The following is a 12,480-nucleotide window of genomic DNA, read 5'->3' on the forward strand; positions in this document are numbered from 1 at the left end:
TTCTCAAAATCAGGCCACCTACACCGGCCTCCATTGAGCATGTTTCACAATTCTTCACCCTATGGATGCTGCTCCAAGAGGTCCACCTTGATGAGCTTGCCAACGATGACATCCTTTGGAAGCACACGGCTTCCGGGAACTACTACGCGGCCTCCGCGTACAGGGCACAGTTTTTGGGCTTGGTCCTCTCCCCCATGGACCAAATGGTTTGGAAGGTTTGGGCCCCTCCGAAAGTCAAGTTCTTTGCTTGGCTCGCGCTTCAAGATAGGATCTGGACTGCAGACAGATTGCAGAGGCGAGGCTGGCCAAACTGTGGACCTTGTCCCTTGTGCAGAGGGGTGCAGGAATGCAGTCCCCATCTATTCTTCAAATGCCGCTTCACCCTCAGGCTCTGGAACATGGTGATTCAGAAGCTCTGCATCCACGACGTGGACACGTCCGCATGGCACTTGTACGACTCCAAGGAATGGTGGGCAAGTTTGAGCGCCGAGGGCACCGCCAACCGAAAAGCGAAGGCTTCGATAACCATGTTGGTTTCACGGGTGATCTGGAATGAGCGTAATGCAAGGGTGTTTAGACACAAGAGTGCCCATCTGCATGTCTTGCTAAACAATGTGATCAAAGAGTCCAACCTTTGGGTTAAAGCCGGGGCGAAAAATTTAGGGTCTTTCTTATTGCGAGAGTAATTGCCATGCCGTTTCTTGGCACTGTGTTGTAACAAACTCTTTCTCCTCCTCATTTAATATATGAGGCAAATCTTTTGCCTCCGTTTCAAAAAAAAAAATCCTGCTGTTTTTCAAGCTGACTTCATTCATCCCAACTCGCAGCTAACGAAACGCTACCAAACACAACTCAAAAATATCAACACCATGGGCGAAGCAAGTGCCATGTCTGCTTCAATTCTATCTCCTCCATTCCTAAATATAAGTCTTTTTAGAGATTCCAATAAGTGACTAAGTACAAAACAAAACGAGTGAATCTACACTCTAAAATATATTTATATATACATCCGTATGTAGTCCATAGTAGAATCTCTAAAAAGACTTATGTTTAGGAACGGAGAGAGTATCTCTGCATGTTGTGAAACTAATGCACCATGCACGCTGTGCCCGTTTGAATCACGAGAATGACCCATCCTTCTATTTTGGTCCACAGGCACTACATCACGAAGAAAACATTCTTTCTTTCCACGCTTAAGCTAATCATACTAGTACAGGCAAGAGCAGGCAGAATCTTCAGACACAGCACTAGCAACTTGCAGAGCAACTTCTCATGACAAGATAGAATGGCAGCTGCTGCGAGAATAGTTCCTGAAAGGGTTGACGAGGGAAAAATCAGATCTCTCTCACTGCTCTTTATGAAACCTCCTCAAAGATTACCAAAGAGATCTACTCCCTCCGTTCCAAAATAGATGACTCAACTTTGTACTAACTTTAGTACAAAGTTAGTACTCCCTCCGTCCGGAAATACTTGTAAGAGAAATGGATAAAAATGGATGTATCTACAACAAAAATACATCTAGATACATCCATTTCCGAGACAAGTATTTCTGGACGGAGGGAGTACAAAGTTGGGTCATCTATTTTGAAACGGAGGGAGTATCACTTTTGTTTGAGCAAATTTGTGGCTGGCACACATTGAGTCAATGTATGGATGGGAAACATAAAATATGAACATATGAAAATATAATTTGACCAACAAAATATCATAAAGTTCTTACCATTATCATAGTTGTCATCATTGGCTAAGCATTTCTAACATTACTTATAATTTTGCCACAGGCTACAAATTACTTAATTCTTTTAATATAGCATACAAAACATGGACAAAACATTCTTTGTGCTGCTACAGAATGAAATTATTGGACTAGATCCATTGACCCTCATTAAAGAGTAATTAAACAAGAATCAAATATCTGTCCACCACACAAATTAGTTTCAGTACCTTCAGCATCACAAGACTCAGATAGAACTCAAGTACAGTACCTACAGAGCTGTGTGCAGAAAATCATCAAAGTTTTTGTGTTCAGTTAATCTCCGGTCTCTCAAACAATTCAAGCACGTCATTCAACCTGCAAAATTTGGATATACATATTTATTGTTTATAATTTCGATTCAAGTTCAGGCACTTGTTTATGAAAAAGAGAAAACGCACCAGTCATGCAAATCATCATGCACATCAGAGGTTAGTATTTGTTCATGGGCCTTGGCAAGGGGAAGCTCAAGGTAATGGGAATACAATAGATCCAAGTTTGAAAGTCCTACAAGCTTTGCCTCTTTATCATCATCCTTCAGAGCATTTTTTTAAACAACATAAGACTAGGATGTGGCATTAAGAAGATCTAACTGAAAAGACAGAACCTCACCTTCACCTTCACCTTCAGGTCATCACCAGCCTCCAAGTTTGAAAGAGCTCCGAGCTCTGCCTCTTTATCATCATCCTTCAGAACATTTTTTTAAACAACATAAGACTAGGGTGTGGCATTAAGAAGATCTAACTGAAAAGACAGAACCTCACCTTCACCTTCACCTTCAGGTCATCACCAGCCTCCAAGTTTGAAAGAGCTCCGAGCTCTGCCTCTTTATCATCATCCTTCAGAACATTTTTTTAAACAACATAAGACTAGGATGTGGCATTAAGAAGATCTAACTGAAAAGACAGAACCTCACCTTCACCTTCAGGTCAACACCAGCCTCCAAGTTTGAAAGAGCTCCGAGCTCTGCCTCTTTATCATCATCCTTCAGAACATTTTTTTAAACAGCATAAGACTATGATGTGGCATTAAGAAGATCTAATTGAAAAGACAGAAGCTCACCTTCAGGTCATCACTAGCCTCCAATTCTGAAAGTGCTCCGAGGTCTTCCTCTTTGTCACCATCCTCAGCATCATCCTTTACCTTCAAAGATTTTTTTTAACAACATAAGACTATGATGTGGCATTAAGAAGATCTAGTGGAAAAACAGAACCTCACCTCTGGGTCATCATCAGCATGCTCATTCACCTGGCGCGCAAATTGAGATGCACTATCAATGGATGATAGAAAATATCCAAAGTCTTCTTCATTCCCTCCATTGTTGTCACCCTCTCTTCTGTGCCTTAAAATCGTTCTGAGAAGATGATGCCCACTTCCAGAAATCACGAACCTCCAATCTTTCCCGTCTATCAAGACTGTCTGCCTCAACACTCTTCTCAATTCCCGCCTGACTTTCCGAGGTGCATGCTTACGGATCTTATTGATCCCACCAAAAAAATCCGCTCTTGCCAAGGAGAACTTCAAGGCTAGGTGGCCTTCAACTTTGTGACAAAAATTCGAAAACTGAATTTCTGACCTAGTATCTCGACCTGATTCTTCTTTAAGTGTCTTTATCAAGGGATTGAAAAATGCTGGGTATCCTACTCCCTTTACTTCGAAGAGAGACAGCACTTCATTGACATATGTTGTGTAATCATTCAGTATGGCCGCATCAGAGAACTCACCATAGGCTGCGTTGATCCAAGCAGTCAACATAGTATGAAAACCAGACCTGACCAGAATGCTTTTTCTATCAAATTTGCCATTCCAGCTAACCATAACTTTATGGCCCTCTATAATCTGCAGCAGCAAATCTCTTGCAATTATTCTGCCAATTTTTCTTGTATCCGCAACTTCCAATGATGTACCCAAAGCAGATAGATTCTTTTTTTCTGCAAAATGATTTCCAGGAATTTTTGCATATTCCTCAAGTGATCCGACATAATCAGTATCATCACCCTTATTACTAGTGAGATTAGTTGCAGGCCATTGAGCTGTTGTAGGTGAAACCCGTTCACTCGAAACCTGAGAGACCAGTTGATCAGGGGGGGCAAATGGAGGGTAAACTGACATAGTACTGGGCTGATCCTGAAACAAAAAGAAGCCGCTTCAAGGTTACAGCTAGGTAATTTTACAATATTAAAACATAGAAGCAGGTATTAAGGTTTCAGCAGGTTTCAGCACTAAGAAACAGTAAAAATTCCTACTCAAGAAATGCAGTGAAACAATCTATCTATTCTAGGAACTCGGCTATATTCTAACGTACAAAGCATTTTCAACAAGAATAATGGAATATGGCACATAGACATACAAATAGTGATGCAAATTCTCTTTTTTGGGATAATTTCCTAGACAGAGACATCAAAATGAATTAGTTTAGTTTCAAAGTAAGGAAAAGAGAAAACAAATAAACTAGTGAACAAACTGTTCCCACAGGTAGAAACAGAATTCAAAAGAAATCAAACTTGCATACTTTTGACTGAGAACAAAATATTTCGTATAAATCAACAATGTATTGCACCTATAAACTAAATGAAATGTCATACTGTTTTCTGGTGTAGCACTTACCAAAAGTGTTATGTTTGATTCAGCAACTGGAACGAAATCGCCATCCACAAGCACACCACTACCCTCCTAACAAGGCCATGATTGAGAACATAATAAGTGTATTTCCATCACATAAGAAATAATGAACAAAGGATAATAGCATACCAAAGTGAGTGTTTCCCACACCACAGGTGTTCCTATATAATAGGAATCAGTAACTAGCACATAGAGGTGTTCTTTGACCTGCACAATCATAAAGGGTCAGGAGCCAGCTGAATACAACTACTGCTCCTATCAGAAAGCCTTTTTCGGCAAAATATTTACAGCCTTTTTCAGCAATACAACTACTCAATTGACGTAAGACTGCTAGCATAAATATCTCACCTTAATTAAAGTGCTGCAGTGATTATGCCAGAAAAGGACACACGGTACATTCACTTTCAGGTCATTGTGTAAGCAACGCAGGCTACAGGATTAATGTATTGTGGTTAAATATATATTTACAATAGCATAGAATAAATAACTTCACTACAAGAAGACACTGCACGCATAGTTAAGGTATTTTACCCATTGGAAGTAAATTGAGAGCCTGTTAAAAGCTTTCTCGCCTGATCAACTACACAAAAGAACAAATAATAAAAGTAACATCAGAAGTAGATAACTGATGTACAAATAATTCGTAAGTGAAGAATATTAGTACTAACCATTCTGAAACGCATCGTCAGAGGCCTCAATCGAAAGCGAAGAGTATGTATATGATGATAATGCAGCAAACCCAACAACCTAATGATCAATAGCATGGTATTAGTCTTCATCCAGTAATAAGCTCTCAAATATCATACATAGCCACACGAGTTTTGCAGTAAGCACACATCGAACACAACTTACATCAGGATCTGGAAGCCACCCATGATATATAGGAACATCAAGATAACGAAGCAGAATAATTTCTGGCGTTTCCTTGAAGCAATCAGTTCTGCAATGTGAACATCCCAAACATCAGAACATAGACAGCACCTCACCCCGCCCCCAAAACCCAACTGTCAAACGACAATCTGGATATATAATGTCACACAATCACCTATTGAAGGAGACGTCCACGTCTAAGCCATCCGGAAGAACTGACAAAACCTCAAGTGCATTCCTTGGCAATTCAGAATATGGCAAACCTCCCTGACAAGGATGCAAAATGAGAGTAAAGAAACCAAAAACTGAAGATTTCATTAATGGCAAGTCTAAAGAAACTGAAGTTATGTAAGTTTTACAAACCTTGTTTTGTTCAAGGTACATTTGGAGAAGACTAATCAGATAGTCCTCCTGCACCTTTGTTATATTCGGTTCAAGACTTATCACACCTCTAAGTAAGAGTACGTTGCCTGTGGCACGTGAAAATGCAGGGTAAACTTAAACCAAGAGGAAATAAAACCAAAAAAAAGTAAAAGCGGCTCTCTTACATATCCCGATTAAACCGCACGGGCCATTGGACTCTTGATGGATAATATTAAATTGGCGGCCTTTGAAATTAATCTGGCTTGTCTTGTGAAAGCGCTTAGGGGTGTTGAGCAATGGAATGTCATCTTCACAGGTATTAGAAGTGCTGGGCACTGAAATATCAGATTGATGGGTATTCTGTAGTGCCTCCAAAGCTTCACCATTGTCCTGTAATGTGGGAAAACAAAAAAAAACCATTTATGATTATAGCATAATATACTTGTACACAGAAATTCTAATAAATAATATATGACAAACATACACTGCAAGACGAAATATCAAATCTATCTACCAATGCTGTACTTACAGCTGCTCTACTTTCTCTACCAAGCTTCGCAATTTTCTTAACCTGTTTTTCTCAGTTTTTGTTACTGGCTGAACTCTCAAAATTGAAGATGGGATTTGAGTTAGCATAACATGTGTATTAGTATTAATCGATTAAAATAAACTAGGTATTGTAGCATTCCTTACCAATGTTGTAAAGCTTGGGTCTAACTCAACTAGTGAAAAGTTGCAGTCCGTAAACGACCCCCCTTGGTATACCTCTTTCAGTATTTCCCAAAAAATATGAGTATTTTTATCTACAAACCTCATATCATCAAGCAAGAGATGTATGGCTCCTTCCACCTTAGTAGCAGTAATAAAAGAACCATTCCAAAACAGGACACATGGCTCCTTCTCTTTAAGTTCTTTCTGCAGTTGTGTTAATCTGCAATATTGCAAATTTTTCATTCAACATACCTCCATGGTAGCATAGAATTTGAAAAAACGAAACACAAATATATACTTTATTACCCTTGTGGTGTTAGCTGAGGGCCTCCATGAGCTAACATTTTTGTCCTAATAATAAATATTAAACTATTAGACATGAATCAACCAAATAAGATCTAAAATCTACATTTGCAGCAACATATTCAATTTACAACTAGCATATGGAAAAAAGACCACATTGCTCACGTTTGTATCCACTAAGCACCCATGGTACAACGAAACTCCAAGGTGTTTAAATAACGCATGTTGTGCGGAATTCACGAACCCATTGATACTGCAATGTCAAGATTCCCAAGGATAAGAATATGCACAAGCCCACATACGAACTACTAACCACAGTTAGCAAATTAAACATGAGAATCACCTATCAAATTCCACATTTATCGATAAAATTCCTGAAAGTTCTGGAAGCACATCAAGAACCTTTTTCTGAGTATCTGAATATTCCAATCTGCTTTGAAGCTGCAATTAAGTGGAAAACCAAGGCACTGTGAGTCATATGTCCATTAATTTCTTAAATGGTAAACTTATAAGACAGTTGCTAACGTCGAATTTTTCGTTGCCACATAAAAGATTATGTTGGACAAGATGAAGTAGATGGCCCTCTGAGATCTGGGTCATATTTGCTCCCAAAGATATCTTGCCCCCAAGCAGAAGAGCATTGCCTGCAGTGGCACATACAAAAGTTAAATAAATAAAGAGAACAAAAAACAACTAAAAATCAAGCTAGATTCACTTACACAAGGCAACAAGAGTGCATTTTGTATTCCTATCCTTGTGGACAATATGTGTGTTATGATCCAAAAACTTGATCCCTCTTATCTTGTACCACGTTGTGGGATGGCTGGGCTTTAAATCATCTTCTGCCTGACCCCTGGTTTTCTTGGTTGCAATCTGAACATGCACATGCTGAGTTAGCAAAGCATTCATCAGCTAAAACTTACCAAATAGCAAAAATAAGTAATACATCCATGAGGCACAAAAAAGTAGCTGGTTTTTATCTAATAACATACAAATCCAACAGATGACAGCATGGTTAGTCTAAATGTCATATTTGAGTTTGATCTAAAACAATACCATGCAAGGCTACAAAGTATACAATAAGGAGAGTACGCTATGATCATATTAGCCTAGATGGGTTCCTATTCCTATACATTAGCCAAACTTTTAGCACAGCACCAACCTTATGTCTCACTCTTAACAGAACTACAAAGAACAGTATAGAAATATCTATCTGGAAATCAAGTCCTCTTCGCACAAAAAAAAAAAGATAGCTAAAAGACCCTGAATCATGCTAAGAGGGACGAATAGTATATCAAAGCTCTCTTACACTGTGCAAAGAACTAAACAAACTTCGATGTAATTTATTCATAGAACTGATTTTCAGTCCAGCTTGAAAAATATTACCTCAGTCCAGGTACTTTTGTGGATATCAACTTCATCTTTAACTATTTTGTTTAACTTCTCTTGTTTTAACTTCCCTTTAGTAGGAAAAATTTCAGGAATGAAATCAGCCATCTCTTCAATGCATCCCTTCACAAGCCTGTTAAGAAACAAAATTTAATCTGAGCACGAGTTCATAAGCAGTAAATGACAGGTATTTTTTCTATTGGCCTAAACAAAGAAACCACTGTCAGTATTTTGTCTAAACATACGAACAAAGGATATCACGCTTATTCTTACTTAGCATAGGAGCTTTGATGTATCCCCAGTTTTTCAACGCTGAGTTCAATCCCCCGCCTATCGATAAGCTTAAGGAGATACTCCCTTCCGTGATCGCCTAAACAAGATGTAATATGTTATCCAACTAGATCACATAAGAGGTAAATGATATCGTAAACACTGCAGCAAAATGTAACTTTGACCAGCACTTCTATTTCGGTACTCGCCCTTTAGTAAAATCTAAGGTCTACAAATTTTACCGTATGTCAGACCTTGTAAATTTAACCATCAGATCTTTAGTCTATTTCAAACATATCACAATTGCACATTCAAAATCATAATTAGTGTGCTTATTCACATTTCAGAAGTAATTATAAAGTACTCCCTCCGTCCCAAAATAAGTGTCTCAAGCTTAGTACAAAGTTGAGACACTTATTTTGGGACAGAGGAAGTAATTTGTTTCTGCTAATTAGCTGTATTAATCTATTTCCTCTAATAAGCTTTGTTAATTGAGTTTTTAAGAATATGAATTGATTTGTTTGCATGCTTGAATTGTCAAGATTAGCGCTCGAGAGAAATACGCAGTGCAGATCATATTAGATGATATGTAGTAGTAATAACGTAACAAAGTTATTCAAACTAAAACCCGTTGCATTAGACTCAGTGCATTACTTGTTTCTGCGGTCTCTGGACTTTTTGTGATCTCATCTGATAATGTATGATACTCATTTGTGTCCCTTCTAGTTTATTCAAACTAAAACCAGTTGCATTAGACACAGTGCATTTCCTATTCTCAGATTATTCAGATGGTGATCTTATTTCGTTCCCCCAAGAACCATGATTGGTACGACAGTTGATCTTTTCTTTTCTGGTTTATTTCCTATGGTCTTCGGATTTCTGATGGCTGGCTGCTATGTGAAAGAAGCCTTTGGGTTTCTCCTTTCATATTATGTGAATTAATCACTATGTGTATTCATGTCCGTTCCCTTCTCCCTTATCATGGCGGTGATTTGTTTCTTTTTCCTTCACTTATGACCGGTGGTCTGGCTTGCACTCCAGCTTCCTTTGCTTCATACATGTGAATTATGCACAAAAACAAACTTGACTATAATATGTAATACATGCTCCAGAGTGCCCTCTTGTAATGCTGCTAAAAATCTTCGGACCATCCTTGTAAATTGAACTAGCATAGTACTGCCCTGATGCCCTATAATGCAGTGAACGCAATTTGCACTCTGACTGTGAGTACGTAATACATTTCTGCAATGTGCTGTTGTGTGCCATCAGGTGTTGCTTCTTTTACATTATATATTGTTTGGCTGTGTTTGGATGCTCTGTGTATTACTTGTTTCATTTGGACCCATTGACTGGTGCCTGCACTGCACTCGGTTGAGACATTCCTTCTTTTTACATGTGTGACCAAACTAAATTGGCTACTACTCCCTCCGGCCCATAATATAAGTGTAACACACTTATATTATGGGACGGAGGGAGTAACTATTTATGTTCATCCGTTGCATCTCTCGTGTCACGCTGCTATAGACGCTTTTTTTACATGTTTTCCTTACGGTATTAATTCAAGTATTAATGCATATCATGTGCTTCTAAGACACAGCACAACACACACAGAGCACCGCCTCAAAAGGCGCACCCAACCACTAGTATTAGACTGAGGAAGTACCAAATTCCTTAAAAAGTGTTCATGATGAAAAAAACTCATATGCTAACGCAGAACCTTACTAACACTTACCGATTTGTGTACCATAAGTAGTAGCAACCGATATTATCCTTAAGTGATTCGTGATAATTCGATAGGCCATTCCAATTTGATCAGTATCTTCAGGACAAGTAACTGCTTCAGAATCAACATAAAAATTGTATGCTTCGATTCGTTCGCATGCATGCTGCACTCACAAAAAGCATATTGTACCATAAGGTGTCATGTGTACATGAACACAACAGGGAAACGACTTCATGTCTGAATGTGACAAACATACCTCATGAATAAGGCCCAGTATTGAAGCAAACACATCTGTAAAATAAAAGGCCATTGCACCTTGGCAGATAGTAGTTACATGCTCAAAGTCCATTGCTGTTATAATATGTTTAGCTGGCAAATCTCTCAAAGCACCATTTTCTTCCCGATCAAACTAGGGGGGGGGGGGGGGGGGGTTGTATCAGTACATATTAAAGGCATCAAGTAAAGCTAAAACATAAAAACTAATTATGTAAAAAATCATGGAAGTGCCTAATTAACTGCTACAGCAATCTGACGCAAAGTAGTTCACCCAAAGACATAAATAAAAGAAAAATACACTGAGACTAATCAGATATAACTCTAGTTTTTGTTGTACTGCAATCTGACAAAAATATGTTGTGCAGTCTAACCTGAACAAAGACCAGACTCCATATCTGCGGGATAGTTCGATGATTCAGGCTTATGCGTGTCCAAGGATCCCTGGCCTCATACGCAAGGTCACTACAATCGAAGCCACTACCATCAACATTCCAGAAGCTACCCTGTTCAAAAATAACACAACAATGTAAGAGTCTAGTTGTTAGATGCACATAGACACTCATGAAGAAAACTTGATAACCTTGACAGTGGAGCTGGACACATTTTCTTTTGGTAGAAATTCCAACATAATATCCCTGCACTCAGTATCAGCATCGAAATTTTCATCACCAGCAAAGTAGGTAGCATAAATGCACTCCTTTCCTAACCCACACTCCTGTATACAACAAAACAAACAGTAAATAAGGCATTGTGGAACCCTTGATAATATATACAACGTCTCAATACAACAAGAAGCAACTTAACACCTCCTGTAGAAATTCCAGCAGATTTAAGATCACTTCCCTCCTGTGTTCCCCCGGGTGCCAAGTCCCAAGGAGTTCAGTAAGGGAATGGTACCGTGTGTCATTGAAGTCCTCTAGGGTATCACCTATGCGAAGACATTTGAAGGAGAATGTGCTGCCTTCGCCAGATGGCAGATCTGCCATAAACGACTGCTTGAATCGGTTCATTGCTGTTTGAAGTAATGGCGCTTTGAAGTCTTCCACCAAAATAAGTGGGCTAGAGTACCACCGCTCGAGTTCCCCAAAGTGTTTGAAGAACTCCCGCCGAATCACGGCGCCCGACCACCGCTTCGTGGGGTTTCCCATGGTCAATGCTGGGGGTGGCGACTGAGGGGGGACAGGCGGGTGGAGGAGGACGTAGAACTAAGAGCCGGCGGGAGGACGAGTAGCTCTAGGAAGGATCCGGAGGCGTGCCATAGAGCTCGGGGGGTGATCAAGCTGTGGAGAGAAAATTGCGAGCGTGAGGGTGGCCGCAGAAACGCAGGTGGCGGCGGGACCGCGGGAGGCAGTAAAAGCGAGGCACCGTGCTCTAGGGCTTTAGGCGGACAAGGGTGGGGAAGGACGAGGCGGAACTAGGAGCCGGCGGCAAGGCGGCTAGCTCGAGGAAGAAGCCGGAGGCGCGCCATGGAGGATGGAGCTCGAGGGTTGAGGGGCTGACCAGGCGATGGTGGAGCGAATCGAAAATTGCGAGCGGGAGGGTGGCGATCGAGCGGGAGGACGAAGCCGAACTAGGAGCCGGCGGCAAGGCGGCTAGCTCGAGGAAGGAGCCGCAGGCGCGCCATGGAGCTAGAGGTTGAGGGGCTGACCAGGCGGTGGAGCGAAAATTGCGAGCGGGAGGGTGGCGATCGAGCGGGAGCAACGGCGCACAGGAGCGCTGATGGCGGCGGGAGGAGGCAAAAGAGAGACACGGGATTCTAGGGTTCTAGAATGTGTTTCGTTCAAGAACCAAGTGGAATTCCCGCACGCTCCACCGTTCCGCCTCCAACAACACCAACCCAACTGTGTGTAGACACAGACGCTGCAGAGCGGACCCCTGGAATGCCTGGGCCATGTACAGCGACTGGAGGGAGGATCGGTACGCGTAACAGCCACCAAAATAACCACACCTAGAGGGGAAAGGCCCACCCGGAAAGAACTGTCCAGAGCCTTGGGGAGGGGGTAGATCGGCGGCCCAAAGGCCCAAATCGCTGAGAGTAGGCATTTTAGCAACTAATTCTTCGCAGTTTCATATAAATACAGAATGATGATAGATACGAAAATGAGAAGAGAAGCTTGCTTGAGTCAAAGCACAAGCCTATTCAGCCAAAGCTAGAGGACTGCATAGTTACCACGGATTCAAATGATCCTAAGACGGTTTG

General features: G+C 40.8%; 1 protein-coding gene across 16 annotated transcripts; it reads right to left on the reverse strand.

Annotated features, from left to right (window-relative positions):
• Window positions 1-828: 828 nt before the first annotated feature.
• On the reverse strand, window positions 829-12,080 carry LOC123136644 (alanine--tRNA ligase). Of its 16 annotated transcripts, none has more exons than XM_044556072.1 (30): window positions 11,087-12,080; window positions 10,861-10,995; window positions 10,652-10,783; window positions 10,261-10,413; window positions 10,014-10,167; window positions 8,285-8,381; window positions 8,009-8,144; window positions 7,342-7,495; window positions 7,148-7,266; window positions 6,966-7,063; window positions 6,788-6,875; window positions 6,626-6,670; window positions 6,420-6,539; window positions 5,794-5,998; window positions 5,609-5,715; window positions 5,421-5,512; window positions 5,228-5,315; window positions 5,044-5,122; window positions 4,907-4,955; window positions 4,724-4,805; window positions 4,505-4,582; window positions 4,361-4,426; window positions 2,972-3,880; window positions 2,816-2,890; window positions 2,669-2,738; window positions 2,518-2,597; window positions 2,366-2,440; window positions 2,155-2,288; window positions 1,945-2,071; window positions 829-1,310 (listed from the first exon to the last, which is right to left on the reverse strand). In XM_044556072.1, exons 15-29 carry the CDS (start codon window positions 5,627-5,629, stop codon window positions 2,026-2,028), a joined length of 1,944 nt encoding a protein of 647 aa, XP_044412007.1. In that variant the 5' UTR covers window positions 5,630-5,715; window positions 5,794-5,998; window positions 6,420-6,539; window positions 6,626-6,670; window positions 6,788-6,875; window positions 6,966-7,063; window positions 7,148-7,266; window positions 7,342-7,495; window positions 8,009-8,144; window positions 8,285-8,381; window positions 10,014-10,167; window positions 10,261-10,413; window positions 10,652-10,783; window positions 10,861-10,995; window positions 11,087-12,080; the 3' UTR covers window positions 829-1,310; window positions 1,945-2,025. The 16 variants fall into 16 exon arrangements, with proteins under 16 accessions (XP_044412007.1, XP_044412009.1, XP_044412015.1 ...); XM_044556074.1 differs by having other exon boundaries at window positions 2,518-2,592; window positions 2,670-2,738; window positions 11,087-12,078; XM_044556080.1 differs by having other exon boundaries at window positions 1,990-2,071; window positions 2,155-2,260; window positions 2,816-2,896; window positions 11,087-12,077.
• Window positions 12,081-12,480: the final 400 nt, after the last annotated feature.

Source organism: Triticum aestivum, chromosome 6B (genome assembly GCF_018294505.1).
Source record: "Triticum aestivum cultivar Chinese Spring chromosome 6B, IWGSC CS RefSeq v2.1, whole genome shotgun sequence".
Classification (NCBI taxonomy): Eukaryota; Viridiplantae; Streptophyta; class Magnoliopsida; order Poales; family Poaceae; genus Triticum; species Triticum aestivum.

Bases quoted from the DNA above. Each gene is read 5' to 3' on its own strand.
- LOC123136644 (XM_044556068.1), bottom strand. From the start codon at position 5,629: ATGTACCTTGAACAAAACAAG. The intron at 4,583-4,723 runs GTGAGATATTTA...ATGATTGTGCAG, and splicing joins ACTGCAGCACTTTAATTAAG to GTCAAAGAACACCTCTATGT. The intron at 2,897-2,971 runs GTGAGGTTCTGT...AAATCTTTGAAG, and splicing joins ATGCTGATGATGACCCAGAG to GTAAAGGATGATGCTGAGGA.